Raw genomic sequence first — 18,307 nt, 5'->3', positions numbered from 1 at the left:
ACACAGAAATACATAAATAAATATATGAATATATTTATTTATACATTTATTGATGCATTTATTTAATTATTTATTTATTTATACATTATTATATTTGTTTCTCCCAACATTTATTTATTCATTTATTTATACTTTAGTCATTTTTTGTCCCTCATAGGCGGCGATATGTAGCTGATGCTTGAATTTAAAGTCTCACACGCAAACCAAATTAATAGACAACCTTTCTCTCACACTACACCAGGGGTGGGCAACTGGCGGCCCCAATCAACCCTGAAGGTGGCCCTCAGGTCAATTTTTATATATCAATTAATTGGAAACATGAAGAAAAGATGACAAAATCTGCCATGAAATCATGAAAACCAGAAATATGTCCATAATAATATTTGATCCCTCGTATATGTTGAGTTAAATTGGAGACAAAATTGACTGTAATCGTTTTTGTAGACTACAATTTGGCCCCCTGGCAGTGAGAATTAAATTAATGTGGCCCTTGCTGTGACCAAAGTTGCCTATCCCTGCACTACACAATAAGAACAAACGCAATACATAAATAACGGATGTTCACTTGTTAAGTAGCTATTGCGAGCTTATTGAATGTAGACACCGTCATTGAAATTACTGAAATGAAGTTTTTTTTATACAATTTACATATTTAGTGCAGCAGGATGCTGCTATATCGTTATGCACGCTTGAGTAAGGCTACTCAATTTGTATTTAACATCCATAGGTAAGTTTGGGCTAGCACTGGTCAACACATGCTGCAGCTGAACAGAACCTGTTTAGGTGTCAGATTTACAAATCTTGCATTCATTATTCTACCATATACACATCTGCAGCAGCACTTGGGAGGTCTATTACCTTGCATAACAAATGTTGGGGGAAACGGAAAAAACAGCAAAATACAAGGTGAACTGATAGAGCATCCTTCTTCTCTGACCCTTTTTCAGTTAAAAACAAAACAGAACTAAACAAAACAGAACTGTGATTACATGATGCACACACATCACACATTCCAATCTGCACATTGCACTTTGACACCCTGGACACTTTACACACTGACACTTTACACTGTTTACATTATACTATATTCTATATTTTGTATATTCAAATATATATATTTTTTAATTTTACATGATATTCTATTTTACTATATATATGTGTATTAGTAATTTGAGTGTTATTGCATGGCCTTGCACTACGGTCACTATTTATCTCATTTTTAACTTCACAGTTATATTGTTTATATTAGTTCTGTTGTTCCATTATTCACCATGCACCTTAATAACTTATCATTTAGTATTTGCCTACTTGCACATAGCTCTGTATATATATATTTATTTTTCATTTACTGCACATAGTTCTGTTTACATCTGGTCACTACTACACATAGTTCTGTTTACATCTGGTGACTACTATACACAGCTCTGTTTACATCTGGTCACTACTACACACAGTTCTGTTTACATCTGGTCACTACTACACACAGTTCTGTTTACATCTGGTCACTACTACACACAGTTCTGTTTACATCTGGTCACTACTACACACAGTTCTGTTTACATCTGTTCACTACTACACACAGTTCTGTTTACATCTGGTCACTACTACACACAGTTCTGTTTACATCTGGTCACTACTACACACAGTTCTGTTTACATCTGGTCACTACTACACACAGTTCTGTTTACATCTGGTCACTACTACACACAGTTCTGTTTACATCTGTTCACTACTACACATAGCTCTGTTTACATCTGGTCACTACTACACACAGCTCTGTTTACATCTGGTCACTACTGCACATAGTTCTGTTTACATCTGTTCACTACTACACATAGTTCTGTTTACATCTGGTCACTACTACACACAGTTCTGTTTACATCTGGTCACTACTACACACAGTTCTGTTTACATATGGTGACTACTACACACAGTTCTGTTTACATATGGTCACTACTGCACATAGTTCTGTTTACATCTGTTCACTACTACACATAGTTCTGTTTACATCTGGTGACTACTACACACAGTTCTGTTTACATATGGTCACTACTACACACAGCTCTGTTTACATCTGTTCACTACTACACATAGTTCTGTTTACATCTGGTCATTACTACACACAGCTCTGTTTACATCTGGTCACTACTACACACAGTTCTGTTTACATCTGGTCACTACTACACACAGCTCTGTTTACATCTGGTCACTACTGCACATAGTTCTGTTTACATCTGTTCACTACTACACACAGTTCTGTTTACATCTGGTGACTACTACACAGTTCTGTTTACATATGGTGACTACTGCACATAGTTCTGTTTACATATGGTGACTACTGCACATAGTTCTGTTTACATCTGGTCACGACTGCACATAGTTCTGTTTACATCTGGTCACTACTGCACATAGCTCTGTTTACATCTATTTACATCTGTTTACATCTGTTAGTCCGATCACTGTCCACTTATATCTACTCTTTTTATATTTTGTATTTTTAAGTTAAGTTTAAGCTTTAAGTTGTATTTAAATTGACACTTTATATTTAGGTTAAAATGTTTCGTCTACTTGCACTGTTGTTCATTTATTTTATTTTACCTTTATTTTACCTTTATTTTACCAGGCAGAATTGCTTGAGATCAAATGACCTCTTTTTCGAGCAAGGCCTGGCCAAAATGGCAGCAGCAAAAAAGAAATATAAGACAAACCCAAAAAGAAAGCACAGACATGATAAAAAGAGACAAATACAGTCCAGAAGAAGGAGGAGGAGAAGAAGGAGGACAAGATCATGTTAAACAAAAACAAAGCACAACACCACAATACACACTAAAATAACAATTATGTGATGATGATAAAATACTATGCAGTAAATTTTACTGCTCTGTGTGCCTTTTTTTTTGCCATCTGCACTTGGATGGTCTATTACCTTGCATAACAAATGTTGGGGGAAACGGAAAAACAGCAAATACAAGGTGAACTGATAGACTCAGAGTGATAGAGCATCCAAAACTCTGACAGAAATTATAGGCAACCCCTACTTAACTTAAAATAAAGGTGGTCAAAACACATACCACGATACCGACAAGGGAAATATCTCGAGTTTTTAAGATATATCGATATATTTTCAAACAACATATAGGGTAAGACAATATCGTAAATATGGATATAGTTTATGTTGCATTAAAATAATGTTACAGAGGTGCCAGTTCACCTTTCTCTCATCTCACTGATGATGACTGACTGTCTGTCCCTCTTAACCCTGCTCCTCCTCTCTCTCTCTCTTTTATTGTATTTAAGGAACATTTTTATTTTATAATATTACTTTTTAAATTCACAAACAGGTAGTTTATTTTTCCATGTGTTTTCACTGTTAATAAAATAAATATCAATACATATCGAGTATCGCCATTCAGCTAAAAACAATATCAAGATATGGGTTTTGGTCCATATCACTCAGCCCTTATTCAATGTAAAATTTTGACATGATTTTTGCAGAAGAAGTCAGTAGTAAGCCACAGTTGTTACACCAAGTCACTTTAATCACTTGTCACTTTATTTTGTCATTCTTTGCAAATACTGTCTCAATTCTCAATTCCCCCCAGTTAACTTCATCATTCATTTTGTACTGTATATACCCCCTGTTTTTATTTTTATTTTTATTTTTATTTTTATTTTTATTATCTATTCCGTTTAATGTGTATTTTTGAGCCTTCTTGTCTGTGCTGCTGTAACGCCCGAATTTCCCCTCTGGGGAGCAATAAAGTATTATCCTATCCTATCCTATAGAGCATCCTTCTTCTCTGACCCTTAAGTTTCTGCATAAAAATGTTGATCCTTAAGCAAAGGTGCTCCTTGAAAAATCTATAGGCAACCCCTACTCAACTTAAAATAAAGGTGGTCAAAACACATCCCACGATACCTACGGTCAATTCAATGTAAAATTTTGACATGACTATTGCAGAAGAAGTCAGTAGTAAGCCACAGCTGTTACACAGCTATATCAGCCACATGTAGGCACTCTAAACCAGTGGTTCCCAAAGTGGGGGTCTGGACCCCAAGGTGGGTCGCCAGCCACCAAGAGGGGGGGTTGCGAGATGCCTTCCATAAAAAATTAAAAGTGCATAAGTATATATTTTTTACCATTTTTGTAAATATACAAAAAGTAGTCCAATGTCATATAAGACAGTATCATTAAGTGAAATGGAAATGAAATTTTTGATTATTTTAGGCTGTTGTATTATTTTGTGTTACTAGTTTTTGGATAGGTTTATCAGTGTGTGCGTGGCTGTTGCTACGTTATATACCTAACTAACCAGCTCTCTTAGGCTCCTCGAGATCGTTTGTTGACGGCCTGCCAGAACACCCCCCCCCCCCCCCCCCCCCACCGGATTGTTGATGGACGGTTTGCCTCCCCCCACCCCCTTGCTCCCTATCCCTCTTCCTGCATCTTATCCCATCTCTCCCCCTATCCCTTTCCAAGCCTGACGCAGTCTGGGCCTGTGAAGTGCTGTTTCGTCATGAGCCGGGGATCCAGCCGAAGATTTCTGCCTTTTAATAAGGCCGTTTTTTTCTTACCGCTGTAACTTTTGCTGCTTTGCTAAAGTGCTCATGATGGATAGACCGGATCTTTGTAACATAGCAATAAGGATAGGATAGGATAGGATAGGATAATACTTTATTGATCCCCAGAGGGGAAATTCGGATGTTACAGCAGCACAGACAAGAAAGCTCAAATACACATTAAACAGAATAGATAAGATAAATAAAATAAAAAATAAAAAAATAAAAACAGGGGGTATATACAGTACAAAAATGAATTTTGAAGTTAACTGGGGGGATAAGTAAGGAAGTAAAGTAAATAAATAAGTAAGGTCTTTTACCTGCTTTTTGTAACATAACAATGAGTAAGGGCTTTTTACCTGCTCTTTCATAATGTTAACAGACAAAGAGTAAAGTTTGTAAAGTGTCTCCAGATAACACTTGTTATGAGTTGACGCTATACAAAAATTAATTGGGGGGGGGTCCCAGTCTCTGTCACCCTTATTTTGGGGGTCACAACCTGAAAAGTTTGGGAACCCCTGCTCTAAACTGTCTTTTGTATTATTATTATTATTATTATTTTTGTTTTGTTTAAAACCTGCAAAAATAATGACACATTAATTGCAGAAACCTTTTTCCTTCTACAGTTTCCAGGAGATTACAATTTCTTTTTTTTTGTTGTTGCCATCTGTTTCTGAGTGGGTGTTTTTGTGTCTTGTCGTATAGTATCTGGCAACACCCCCCCTCCCCCTCCTCACCCCCCCAGCAGCAGCAGCAGCAGCAGCAGCAGCCTCCCCAGCCCGGTGAATGTTGCAGGATCGGCTCCTCTCTCTCAGCCTGAACCTCCGCAGCGGGTCTCCTCCTCCTCCTCCTCCCACTTAGCCGGTTAGCATCATGGCGAACGTCGTGGATACTAAGCTCTACGACATCCTCGGAGTTTCACCGTCTGCGTCTGAGAACGAACTCAAGAAGGTACGTGGGGAAAACTAGCAGAGTGTTGCGCAGAGAAAAGCAAAAAAAAATTATATATAAAGCAAAGTGTTCACCAATTATATCCGGCCTGGTTTAAGATAACGCAGGCTAAAGATGCTAACAGGAAGCTAAGCTAACGACGGTTGAATAAATATTCATTACGGGATTGTTTTTTTTTATTTATAGGTAAGTAAAGCAATTCACTCTGATGTGGTTTAAAACACATGCTTAATAGGTGTTTGAAACATGTACATTTTGTTAAAAAAACATTAAGTTGGCCTTCCCAGAGAGCCAACACTTGTGTGACCACGAGTGTTGCTAGTTAGCTCGCCGGCTACTAGCGTGTGATGATAACCACATTCCAGCTACTAGCCTCGGCCACATCGAGCTGTAAACGACAGCAGCAGGATAACTAACCAGATACAGATATCAACTCCCCTGTTGTTATAATCTGCATGTGTGTGTGTGTGTGTGTGAGGGGGGTTAAGGTCTGTAATGTGTTAAATAGGTTGATTTCACCTGCTGTGTGTGTGTGAGGTGCACATTGAGTTTTTGGACAAACTAATGATGCAGTTAGTAGTTGATGAAAACACACTGATGAGAGCTTTTTAACACACAAGTAACACAATGGTTGAAGCTGAATAAACCCTGTGATCACACACACACACACACACACATATTAATCCTCCTGTATTTGACGTGTTCTTTATTCTGTGTGTGTAACTTTTCAGTAAAGGCCTAACCAGGGACATGGGTTTTTATTTTTTTACTATAAACCTTGTATGCATGGCATCTATTTTATATTTTATATGAAGAAATGTCTTTGTCCCTGCTCAATAAACTTCTAAACAAACAAACAGTGTTGAAAAAAAACAGCCTTTTTAAAAGAAACTCCAGTCCAGTCAGTGTATTAGACGTCTACGATTGTTTAGTCAGTAAAGATAAGGCCCATGATTTAAAATCTGTCTTGAGACAGTCAACCACATGTATTCGAGCGCCTACTTTCAGCTTTCGCTTTTGCATATCCTTAGATCAGTAAAATATGTTTAATCCCATGGAGCACTACTAATAATAATAAGCACTTTCCACTAATCCCAGCTGGTTTTTCTGAAAGGACATTTCACAATTCTGGGTGTTACCGACGAGCCACTGTAGAAGGTATTCTTTAACCCTGATGTGACAGGTAGAAAGTGCTATTATTATTATTATTAGAATATAATAGAATTACTTTATTGATCCCAAACTGGGAAATTGTGGCGTTACAGCAGCAGGTTGTCCAACACACAATATGAGTAAAAAAAAAACACAATGTTAGCAAATCTAAACACAATATAATATTAAATACAAAGTAAATAAGCACCAAAAATATCAAAATTAATAATGTGAATATATACAACCAAGATTTAACTTAGCATTACTAGTCTTAAATATGGAAGATTAAATATGGAAGATTGAATGTAAATCTGCAAGAACAGAGTCGTAAATGGTTGTAAATTAAATCTGAAAGATTAAATGTGCAAAAACAGAGTCGTAAATGGACAGTATTGACATAAGTTAAAGTGCATGAGTGTGACTTTTATTGAACGTCTTTACACTTTCATTATCAAAGCAGGGGAATTCACAACACAAGGTTTTCAGGTGTGGTTGATGTTGAACTGATCCTCACACACAAAAAGTGTTAAGAGGGTACGATGTCAATGGCAAGCGATGCTCTTACGTTGTCCTGATGTTTTTGACAGCAGGCCCTCGGCTGGTAAGGCTTCAGGCTGGTATTGACAGTCAATCAATAGCCTACAACAGGGGTGGGCAACTGGCGGCCCCCATCAACCCTCAATGTGGCCCTCAGGTCAATTTTGACATATCAATTAATTGGAAGTATGAAGAAAAGATGACAAAATCTGCCATGAAATAGTAAAAACCAGAAATATGTCCATAATAACATTTGATCACTGGTATATGTTAAGATAAATTTGAGACATAATCAACTGTAATCATTTTTGTATTCTACAATTTGGCCCTCTGGCAGTGAGAATTAAATGAATGTGGCCCTTGCTGTGACCAAAGTTGCCCATCCCTGACCTACACTTAGCGATTTGCTTGCAGAGCTTTTTTTTTTTTTTTTAACAGATTTGGATCCTAAACTCGGGGCAGTCTTACAGTCTTATTCACCTTGATTAATTATTTTTGTTTATTTCAGGCCTACCGCAAATTGGCCAAGGAGTACCATCCTGATAAGAACCCTGATGCTGGAGACAAGGTATGTTGATGAAAGCATGTCATGCTAACAGCAGCAACAGCAAAAATAAAAGCACTTCAGAAGCCCAACAGTTGGTACTGATAACGATTAATTTGTTTGTCATAGTCTTAGCATAACACTTTAAGGGCTAACTGGAGACAGAGAACAGAGTACAGAACATGAAACAGCTTTTCCCAAGAGCGAAGCACATCAAATTTTCGTTTGTACAGCTCTATGATTTTATTTCTTCTGAGTCTGCAAAATATGACACGGGAGACTTAGTTGTCTTTTTCATTTATTTTTATTTTCTAAGAAGGGCTCATCAAACGACTCGTCTGGTTCTTTGGTTTTGATGTACATGCCTTTTGTATTATTCACTGTGTCAAGTTGTCTCATTGTTGGTGTTTTTCTTATTTCATTTTGCAGTTCAAAGAGATCAGTTTTGCATATGAGGTGTTAACAAACCCAGAGAAGAAGGAGCTTTATGATCGCTATGGAGAACAGGGGCTACGGGAGGGAGGAGGTGGAGGACCTGGCATGGACGATATCTTCTCTCATATTTTTGGGGGAGGACTCTTTGGGTTCATGGGGGGACAGGGAAGAGGACGCAATGGAGGAAAGAGGAGAGGAGAAGATATGGTTCACCCTCTGAAGTAAGTATATTACCCAAAATAGAGTTTGTTGCTGTTGTTGGTGGGTAAATCATGATGTGTTGTTAAAAAAAATATCTAACAAATATATTTTTTCACAGAGTTTCTCTAGAAGACCTCTATAATGGCAAAACAACCAAACTGCAGCTCAGTAAGAATGTCCTGTGTGGTGCTTGTAATGGGTGAGTTTAAATAAAATGCTGAATTGTAATCATAATGAAACGGCGTATTTGTCACATGACTGTTAATTCTTCATTGTTTGCCTTTTAGTCAGGGGGGTAAGGCCGGAGCAGTACAGAAGTGTGTAGCATGCAGAGGGCGAGGCATGAGGATCATGATCAGACAACTTGCTCCTGGGATGGTCCAACAGATGCAGTCGGTCTGCACAGACTGCAGTGGAGAGGGTATTATGTCCATCAACACCTACACGGTCTTCTCTTAAAACATGGATGATGTAATGTAATAAGCGCATAAACTTATTGAAATTGTCAAATTTGTTTGTTTGTGCAGGTGAGGTGATAAATGAGAAGGATCGCTGCAGAAAGTGTGAGGGTCATAAAGTGTGTAAGGAGACTAAGCTTCTGGAGGTGCATGTGGACAAAGGCATGAAACATGGACAGAAGATCACATTCTCTGGTGAAGCTGACCAAGCTCCAGGCATTGAACCAGGAGATATAGTCCTGGTGCTGCAAGAGAAAGAACATGAGGTAAATAAAAACAACAGATTTTTGGCATTGATTCTTCAAGTATTAATCTTTTGATTTAATGGATAGACAATGGTTGATGTTTTGGTGATTTTTCAGTATTTATTAGAAAATAATTTTATGATGAACAGAAGCAATGAAATTGGGATTTTCAATATTTATCAGGATTTCCGCCGTGAGGGCAGTGACCTTCACATGGTCCAACGTATCGGCCTGGTTGAAGCTCTGTGCGGCTTCCAGATGACCGTCACTCACCTTGATGGACGTCAGTTGCTTGTCAAATACCCTCCTGGCAAGGTCATTGAGCCAGGTAAAAATGTCAACCTAACCACATTTATTTAAGTTCAGTGTTATTGACTTTCATGACTTTTCAGCTATTTTACTAGTTCTGGCAAAATTGTGTTTAGGTGATAGGTCTCATCGTAGTTTTTGGACTGGTGGAGCACACATTTATTTTTTAAATATACAAAGTAAAGTAAAAAAAATCCTTCAAATGTTCTTGAAAATGATCCACTCTAACACTAACAGGGTGAAGCTTGATCTAGTTTAACATGGGATCACAAGAAAATGTTGCTGCTTTCATAAATGAGCAAAATGAAATATACATCTCAGCCATGAGCCAATATGCTGGTCGGTTTTGTAATGCAGCACCTTGATTTGTTATTATATCCAGTGTTTTAATGTTATTCAGAGTTTTGTCTATAACATATGTTATATCATTTTGTTTTTGATTTTATATTGCAGGCTCTCATTGCTCTTCAAACGAAAAATGGTTTACATTTTAGAGTAGTTGAAAATAGTGTGTCACTGAGTTTATTTAACAAATATTAAGTACGCAATTTCAAAGTGATTCCAGAGGTCAAATTGTCATACTTTTTGTTGATGTTTTTCTGGCAGGTTGTATTCGAATGGTAAAGGGTGAGGGAATGCCTCAGTACAGAAACCCTTTTGAGAAGGGAGACCTTTATGTCAAGTTTGATGTCCAGTTCCCTGAAAACAACTGGATTAGCCCAGAAAAACTGAATGTAAGTTTCAATTGTTAAACCTCCTGATTCAGACATTTTTTACTTCACTAGAGTGGTTCTGTTTTTCTGTTTTTTATTTATTTATTTTTTTAATCCAACCACTTTTCTTTCAGGAACTCGAGTGCTTGCTGCCTGCTCGTGCTGAAAATCCTGTAATCTCAGCAGATGCGGAGGAAGTTGACCTGACAGATTTTGACAGGAGTCAAGGGTCAGGAAGTGGAGCTAGGAGAGAGGCCTACAATGATAGTTCTGATGAGGAAGGCGGCCATCATGGCCCAGGGGTGCAGTGCGCACACCAATAAAAAAAGACTCATACACGAAGACATGCACACACATTAAGACATGAACAACCCTCAAGTCCCATTGCTAACACCATTCAAAACTTGACGCTCATACACACACAATTCTCTCCTTTCATGATTCCCAGGAAATAGAAGAGAAAAGCAAAAATACACACATACACCTATATCAACCCTCCTCAGTTCCTTGGTGCCCATAAGTCAGAGATATGCTGGATGTGTGATGACCATTTTGTGTTTATGGACAGTAGTGCTCATCTAAGCCCATGTGAAAAGTTGGTTTTATTGTCAGACGTTCACTGACTGAACATGACTTGGGTCACTCTGTTTTTCATCACAAGCTTTTACCTTCCACTGTGGGAAACACCAGTCTGTTGTGTAAAATGCAAATATTGTTGGCTATCTTAAATAAGGTGTAGTTTAGTCTGTCACAAAGAAGTGCATGCTGCTTTCTTGCTGAAGATCTTGCACATGTAGATCCAGCATCTGGACTCGACCACAAAATCTGACCCCACACCTGTTTGTATTTTAGTGTATCACTGCTATCAAAGTGCCCTGCTATCATAACAGCTGACCTGATGACAGCCCTAAAGCCCTAAAAGATTGTCCTTTGCACAGCCTGCTGAGATCTGCACAGGTTTTACACCTCAAAAATTAACTTTCATCATTTTAAAATGGGACTGGTTGTATTTTTGTCCCCAGCTGTCATGCTAAAATATTAAAGGTCTGCGTATAGCAACAGTCGGCACCATGTTTTCTTAGTTTGAACTTTCAGCTTGTCTTTGTCTGTTTGGATGCTTGTGTTTGAGACCACATAACTTGAAACTAAGTTGTGAACACTTTTGTTTGAGGACACACTCATGTACTTTGTGTGTAATTCAGTGGCTCAGTATGTGTGATCTGCTGAGGAATGTTCAGGCTTATTAGAGTGATAGGTATTCCTGCTTTGTGTTGGACTGCAGTGTGAGTGGGGTCAATTGAAGAGGCAAAAACAGAATGTTTATTTGCTGAGAATCTCTCCCATGTAGACATTTCCCCCTCTACTGGCCAGGACTGAGAGATTCTCCTCTCTTTCAGGAAAACCACTGGGCCCGCACCAACCCTCTGTATTATACATAACCCTCCATTTTAGAGTTGTTAACCAAACATAAGTCCTACGACATGTAACTATATTTCCATTCCCATCTACCTGTAAATAAATACAGCCATAGTCCATAGGTGCAGTCAGAGTCTACAGCAGTGTCCTTTGTCTAGTCACATAATTTCTTACGCAAGTGAGTAATGGCCAACAGTGCCAATATGAATATTACGTTCACATGAAGAGAAGTCAATAGAACCTCTGTAGACTGTTTACATGCACCTCTGTGACTCATTGTGTATGTAACTTTGGCCACAGGGGGAAAATGTGTACACAACTAAAGGGGGTCATTGATAAATGACATTATTGTTGATGCTTATGTTTGTCAAAATGATAATTAAACTGTGTAATAAACAGTCACTACACGTTTCAGATCTATCTTTTTTCCATGCAAAACTGAATAGCCTTTGTGCAGAACCTACATATTGAGATTATATTTTCATGCTATTTATACGTCCATAAACAACATGAAGGCCAGCATTTTTACAATATGTGCAAACCTTTATTTGGAACACATAAATTGCCTGTTGAACCGTAGATTATGATGAATATGGTACCAACGTAAAAGTCATTTTTAGAAAGTCCATATATCATTCAAGCAGATGTAGTTGTTCAGTCTGCTCCATCATTTGTTTCCCTGTTGTGGAGAGCGACTGGACCCAGAAGTTCCTGAAATCCAGCGGCATTTCTAAAAGATTAGAGAAAGTGAATAGAGGGCGTTGTGATCAGCATTAAATTGGTAATTCCAGTACTTTTTTGTAGACCTGTTCCTTACCTTTCTCGTTTGGACTGCATGACGTAGGAGCGCTCTCTTCTCAGCTGCTCCAGTCGTTCTTTCACAATTGTCTTTTGCTGGTTCTTATCCTCCTAAAACACAAAAGCAATGTTAATGAAACTAAAGAATCAAAACCTTTAGCCTGATTCCCTCTATAAACATGAGTTGACCTGTGGTAGATCTTGTGTGAGGTGCTTCAGCCTGTCTGTGTGTTTCAGGCCAAGCAGGTCTTCCTCTCCCTTTCTGTTTTGGACGATGGACAAACGCTTCTGAACCTGAAGGACAAACATACAGTAGACTAACAATTCACCACTTCCTCTTACAATGATCTCTTTTAGTAGCTCTTTTGAACACCCCTCTCCATTTGAGGAAGCCTCCCTTCTACATGATTGTTTCTTACCCTAAGAAGTTGTCTCTCTCTATCTCTTTGCTGCCTTCTTTCGACCTTTCTTTGCATGTCCACCAGGTTTCGCATTGTTCTTTCTCGCTCCACTGCTGAGACCGGTTCTCCTGCCCGCTCGCTCTCCAACAGTGAGGATTCCCTCATTTCCTCTTTCCCCGCAGGGCTACTGTCAACCTTTACCACAGGAAACAGCAGATTTATAAAACGGGGGACATTTTCAACGGAAATGATAAATCCAGGTTGCACACATTTGTTACATCTGACTCACTGTAGCTTGTGAATTAAAAGCAGGCTCTGGGCCTCTCATGTCCCAAAGCTCAGTATCTGTTTCAACCTGAACCACTGCTGTGTCCACATGAGCCGTCTCATTGGTCAGTGAAGAGCAAAGATCACCAAGAAGTTGCTCAATCATAGGGTGCTCAACCAAGGCATGAGTTTGCAGGTTACAATGAGATATACCTTCTCCCTTCTCAAATTGATCAGGAAATGCTCGTTCCTAAGAAGTCAGATTATGAAAGTAAGGAATTCTGATTTGTGGAATAATTATCGGATGTTTTAGAAGATAAACAGAGTACCTGTTTGTCATGAAAACCTGTGGAAACAAACTGGTTCATGGTGAGGTTCACCTCTTCTCTGTCTCTCTCTCCTGAAGCATTCTCACTCTGTGATGTTTCTACAGTGGAGTGATCTATTTCTGTCGGCTCGACCTGAGTCTTCAAACTGCTCTCTGGCTCCTGGCTTGGTTCTGTGTCTTCATCTGCAGCCTCGGCCTCACAATCATCATCTGGCGGCTTGCTCCAAGCGAGGGCGATCAGCGAGCCCTGTTTCTCGATGCACTGGGTGCTCTTCATCTCTCTTCCCTCGTCTCCTTCCTGGGTTCCTCCCTCTGCAGCGAGCGACTGATTACTTGTTGCATCTGATACACACAAGATCTCCAGGTAGGGCAGGTCCTCCATGAAGGCTCCACAACCTGAAGGAATTGATCAAATATTATTATTACTATAGCTGTGTTTTCACTGCAGAAACATTCTCCAGATAAGGATTTCAGGAGGTATTCGTTGTATTTCGACTACTGGGACCAATGTGCCATGATTTTGTTTTACCCCAGAAAGATTACTACTATAGGGGGGTAGTGCTTAAAGGTGCTTAGGGGGCAATAGGTATTAAACATTTCTGATTGAATATTTGCAGCACTCAGGAGACCTGGGTGAAAACTGTGGGTTAAAGGAACGTTTTTTTTCTTTGAAAGTATTTCCTCATGCAAGGACTGACCTGGGGAAAAGTGCTTTTAGTGTTAGTGCTGCAAACTCCTGGAATATTTTACAACAGGACCTGAACTTGAGCACTTTTATCCCTTATGGACACTTCAGAAATATTATTTTTAACCGCCCAATACCTGACTGTATTTATTTGATTTTAATTACTGACTTATCACTGTAGTAATTTCAAAGCTTTTACATTATTTTAGTGTTTATATTTTAGTGTTGTTATTGCTCTTTTATTGATTGATTTTATTTTCTGTTACTACTATCTCATTTCTCGTTGTTTATCATTTGTGTTTATGTTTTCTCTGCTTCGTTGTAAATGAGGGTCGCCCTCAATGATCTCTCCGAGAACTTAAATAAAGGTTGATGAAGATGATGATTTCCTGGGGTAAAAAGTCAGCTTTGTTCGGTGTGTGCCTTACCTATGCAGACATCTTGTTTGTCAGTCTCATCTGCAGCTTGAACAGCATGTAGTTCTCTGCTGCCGCCTCCTCGGATTGGACCAACCATCGGAGCTTCACCGGAGCCACTGCTGCTGTTTTGAGCGGTGACCGGTTCGCTGTGGCAGGACTCAGCTGTGATTAGCTGGTTGCTGCTGTTTTCAGTGAAGTTTGGACCAGGACTGAGCTTAGAGACTGAAGTAAAAGGGGCTTCAGAGATCTGGAGTTGGAGAGTGAAGCTCTGTGCTTGAAGTTCTGATTCGTACTTGTCTCGCAGAGCTTGTGCTTCCCGTGGACTCTAACAGACAAACATCTGAATCTTAACAGTCGGCTTTGTTACAGGAAATCTTTGGATTGGACGCTGCAACTTTTTTGACTCACCTTGTCTGTCAGTGCTGGCAGCAGTGTAGATGCTTGGACCTCATGGAGCTCCATCATCTGGGCCAACAGGAACAGGGAACAATCTTCCAGCTGTTGTTGGGACCACTTTTCCAATGTACTGCTCAAGTGGTCTATTTGGATTTGTGGCTGGAGTTGTGCCTGATTTGAGGTGGGCATAGTCTCATTCTGTGTCAGCAGGTCAGCATAGATCTGTCTCAGCCTTGTCAAACAGCTGCTCCTTAGAGCAAATTGCTCAGGACTTTCTGCATAGTAATAAGGAAAGCAATAGATTATTTTTTTGGAAGACGACCACCTTTGGAAAAGACAGAATTATACTGATGTACCTTCTTTAAGAGGCACTCTGGAACCTGACTCCTGGAAATCCTCTAGGGAGACCCTGTGTAACAACTTGATCAGGTGCTTCCTCTCCTGCTCCTGAGTCAGCACCAGCAGCTGCAGCACTGCCTGCTGGGACAGGGTCAAAATGTTTGTTTTGCTGCGGATAAAAGTACTTTAGCGTTCCCTTTAGTATCTTACTCCAGAGAATGATCAAAAAACTGATGTTATGGTATGAAACACTGCCTCTGTCTGCCCATAACCACATTTACAAACCTGCTGTGGTGATTCTGAAATGAAATCTTTCTTTTGCTTCTCTGCCTCACCATGTTGCCACAGGGCCACCTGCTCTGCTCTGCAGGGACTCTTAACACGGGGCCTGTACATATAAATGAGGGATATGTAGTAAAAATGATAATGAGTATTTTTTTTCATTTTCCACTGTTGGATTGTGACTGTCTCTGTTCATGCTCACCATGTTTCCCAGGACTGACGCGCTGCTGCCAGAGCGTTGTAGGACACATTTTCTCTCTGAGCTCGGAGAGTCGCTAACCTGATATAGAGACATATCAGTCTCAGGGCGTCCCTGTCCAGCCTGGAGGGCAAAAGTTTAATAAATCAACGTATTACTGATCTAATACGACCACGTATGAGCCCGTGTGTGAGAAATCTAAGAACAAACACCTCCAAGTTTAGTAAGACCACAGATCATCACTCATTATTTTGATCTGGCATCAACTAATTCCTAGAGTATTGAATCAGAAATACACACTTGAAAAGTATTTACCTCTTGCACAGGACTGTAAGTGTGTCCTTCTCTTGTTGACGAAATGTGTGTACCTCATACAGGAACGAAACAGCAGACCATGTCTCTTCCCTGGACGGTCCCAGATAGGCCCTGCAGGAAATGTGTTTTTTATTATAGTGCCTCCGTCTGATGCCTTTTGAGGAAAACTTTTTGTACATAACTAAGGGGGAGTTACCTGGTCATAACATCATTTAACAATACTTTTAACAATAATTTAGTTATTTTGGAATCAAGAAATATCTTTAAATTGTTGTTTTCTATTCAATTAAAAAACGTTTTTGAACAACAGTGTCCTTTCACTTACCTGTACATCCTGAATGCTCCTGGCAGCTCAGCCAAACTCAGCATGTCACCCAACTCTAAAGCCTCCTCTGCAAGATGCTCCAGCTGCTCCTCGTCCTTTTGTTGTTGGAATAATGGTAGGGTCTCCCAGACGCTCAATGCTATGGCATCACCAAAAAGAAGAAAGACTGTTAACCACCTGGCGCAGGCTCTTTGTTGATGATGTGATGTTGTACTTGGCGTTTGGCATTGTTCCTGCTACTCTCTTACTGTTGTGCTCCTGGAGCATTTCTGTGTAAAGCAGGCGGGTCACCACATCATACTTCTCTTCAACCAAGACGAGGATGTCTGACAAGGTGACAAATCCCCAGGCCTGACATCTAACCACCAGGTTTCCACCGGGCGTGGAGGAGGGAAATATACTTTGCACACCCTCTGACACCAATCTCAGAAGATAAACAAAAAAAACGTATCAACATAAAAAAAAACCTAGTAAAGATGAATTGTATGCAGAATGGATGGCTTGAAACATACATTACATTCTTAATGGTTCTGAGGTGAAACAAATACATATTTAAATCCTATATTTAACTTACCAAAGGGCAGTGTATAAAAGTCACCTGAAACAATAACCTTTTAACTTTTAATTTATGCACACTAAGTGCTTTTGGTGCTTCAATTCCATGGTGACTTATGTTAGCCAATGTTAACATTCTTGGCTGGGTTTATGCATGACAGCCATTCACTTCAGACCTGGTTCACTTAATTAAGACATTATTGTCATGATTTGTTGTTAAATTAATAATTATTCCATAATTACCTCTTGTTCTGACTTTTGTGCAACATTTAAACAAGATGCCATTTTTTTTTTAAATGTACTTCAATGGAAGAGAAGGTACTTGCAGGAACATGCAATAATATATCAAAAGTAAAAACTCAAATGTTGTGCCTTCCAGGATGCCTTATAAAAAAATCATTGTAAGGAGGTATAGGCAATGTGGCTGTAAGTCTAAAATGTGTTTATTTTGTTAAACTTTCGCAGAGCATCATGTGTTGAGAGGTCTTTGTTTTGCAAGTTCAGACTCAATCAGCAAGGTAACTAGAAACTAAATCCTAACAAGTACAACACAAAATGTTCCTTCTGCAGTCTGTCCGAGCCAAAGTATTATAAAAAGGAAACTCGAGCTAGATGCCCTCGCCTTAGAACCATATTATTTTAAAGATGCTCACTTTGCCCAGCACTTCCTGGCTGCCTTCTTCAGCCTCTTCACAGCCCTCACACTTCCACACTGCTCTTTATTTCCCATCAGTCTCTCCCTCTGTGTATGGACAGGAAATAAAAATGATGAGTAAAATGACTGCCTGTGGGCAGGATACAAATGCCACACTGGAAGCACATACCTGTGGACACTGTGTACCAAAGCCACCTGGGTGGGTGGAGTCTGGCTCTGATTGGTTATGAGCTTTTTTGAAAGTATTTGACTCCATGCTTTGGTGCATTAATTCTCTTCTATGAGGATAATTTATAAGTGGCTTGTCCGTCACATAGAGAGTGTTGAGATTTCCAACATTTAGGAGCTGGAGGTCCCAGTAGAGCTAAAGATAACAATATGTGTTTTTAGAAGTGAGGACAAAATACAACTTTGGATTTCTCAGACTTACTGTAAATGCTTTTTAATAACTACCTCGTCCTTCTTTTCCCTCTCCCTCTCCATTTCTAGAAGAACATCCAACACATTTTCACCAACACAACACCAGCTTTTGTCACCTCCTGCAATCTGAAAACACACAGACAGGTACATCATCATGGTAGTATTTGTTTTGTCCACATCTTCTTTTTTGATGTTTTTTTTGTTTTTTTTACCTTCTCCATGGCCACGATAGCTTCATTAGTGTTTGAGGGAACATGAAACACTTTTTGGAAGAGGAGACTCACATCTTCGGAGGAAAATTGTGCTCCGACAGACAAACCAAGAGATCGATACAGACCGGCGATCCAATCCTGAGGACAGATAAAAGGACATGGAGCTCTAGTTTTGTTCATCATTGCAGCA

General features: G+C 39.4%; 2 protein-coding genes across 2 annotated transcripts; one reads left to right on the top strand and one right to left on the bottom strand.

Moving 5' to 3' along the window:
- Window positions 1-5,341: 5,341 nt before the first annotated feature.
- On the top strand, window positions 5,342-11,923 carry dnaja2b (DnaJ heat shock protein family (Hsp40) member A2b). The gene is made up of 9 exons (XM_020631357.3): window positions 5,342-5,511; window positions 7,709-7,768; window positions 8,174-8,400; window positions 8,499-8,579; window positions 8,668-8,801; window positions 8,908-9,104; window positions 9,267-9,411; window positions 9,999-10,126; window positions 10,240-11,923. The coding sequence occupies exons 1-9, from the start codon at window positions 5,434-5,436 to the stop codon at window positions 10,426-10,428; spliced, it is 1,239 nt and encodes a 412-aa protein (XP_020487013.1). The 5' UTR covers window positions 5,342-5,433; the 3' UTR covers window positions 10,429-11,923.
- A 104-nt stretch (window positions 11,924-12,027) lies between these two features.
- LOC136179725 (uncharacterized) lies at window positions 12,028-18,275 on the bottom strand. The gene is made up of 18 exons (XM_065957244.1): window positions 18,118-18,275; window positions 17,939-18,031; window positions 17,655-17,849; window positions 17,484-17,572; window positions 16,524-16,699; window positions 16,276-16,414; window positions 15,951-16,061; window positions 15,639-15,758; window positions 15,440-15,542; window positions 15,172-15,292; window positions 14,828-15,090; window positions 14,429-14,744; window positions 13,317-13,711; window positions 13,010-13,237; window positions 12,739-12,915; window positions 12,509-12,613; window positions 12,339-12,430; window positions 12,028-12,251 (listed from the first exon to the last, which is right to left on the bottom strand). Exons 1-18 carry the CDS (start codon window positions 18,124-18,126, stop codon window positions 12,176-12,178), a joined length of 2,808 nt encoding a protein of 935 aa, XP_065813316.1. The 5' UTR covers window positions 18,127-18,275; the 3' UTR covers window positions 12,028-12,175.
- Window positions 18,276-18,307: the final 32 nt, after the last annotated feature.

The sequence above is a fragment of the Labrus bergylta genome, chromosome 7 (assembly GCF_963930695.1).
Source record: "Labrus bergylta chromosome 7, fLabBer1.1, whole genome shotgun sequence".
Classification (NCBI taxonomy): domain Eukaryota; kingdom Metazoa; phylum Chordata; class Actinopteri; order Labriformes; family Labridae; genus Labrus; species Labrus bergylta.
This window is presented reverse-complemented; position numbering and strand designations above follow the sequence as displayed.

Excerpts from the sequence above, each read along its gene's own strand:
- LOC136179725 (XM_065957244.1), bottom strand. Across the intron at positions 15,543-15,638 it reads CGTCAGTCCTGGGAAACATG|GCCCCGTGTTAAGAGTCCCT; the intron begins GTGAGCATGAAC and ends TTATATGTACAG. Across the intron at positions 15,091-15,171 it reads CAGAGTGCCTCTTAAAGAAG|AAAGTCCTGAGCAATTTGCT; the intron begins GTACATCAGTAT and ends ATTACTATGCAG.
- dnaja2b (XM_020631357.3), top strand. The coding sequence starts at position 5,434 with ATGGCGAACGTCGTGGATACTAAGCTCTACGACATCCTCGGAGTTTCA. Across the intron at positions 8,802-8,907 it reads CACAGACTGCAGTGGAGAGG|GTGAGGTGATAAATGAGAAG; the intron begins GTATTATGTCCA and ends TTGTTTGTGCAG. Across the intron at positions 9,412-9,998 it reads TGGCAAGGTCATTGAGCCAG|GTTGTATTCGAATGGTAAAG; the intron begins GTAAAAATGTCA and ends TTTTTCTGGCAG.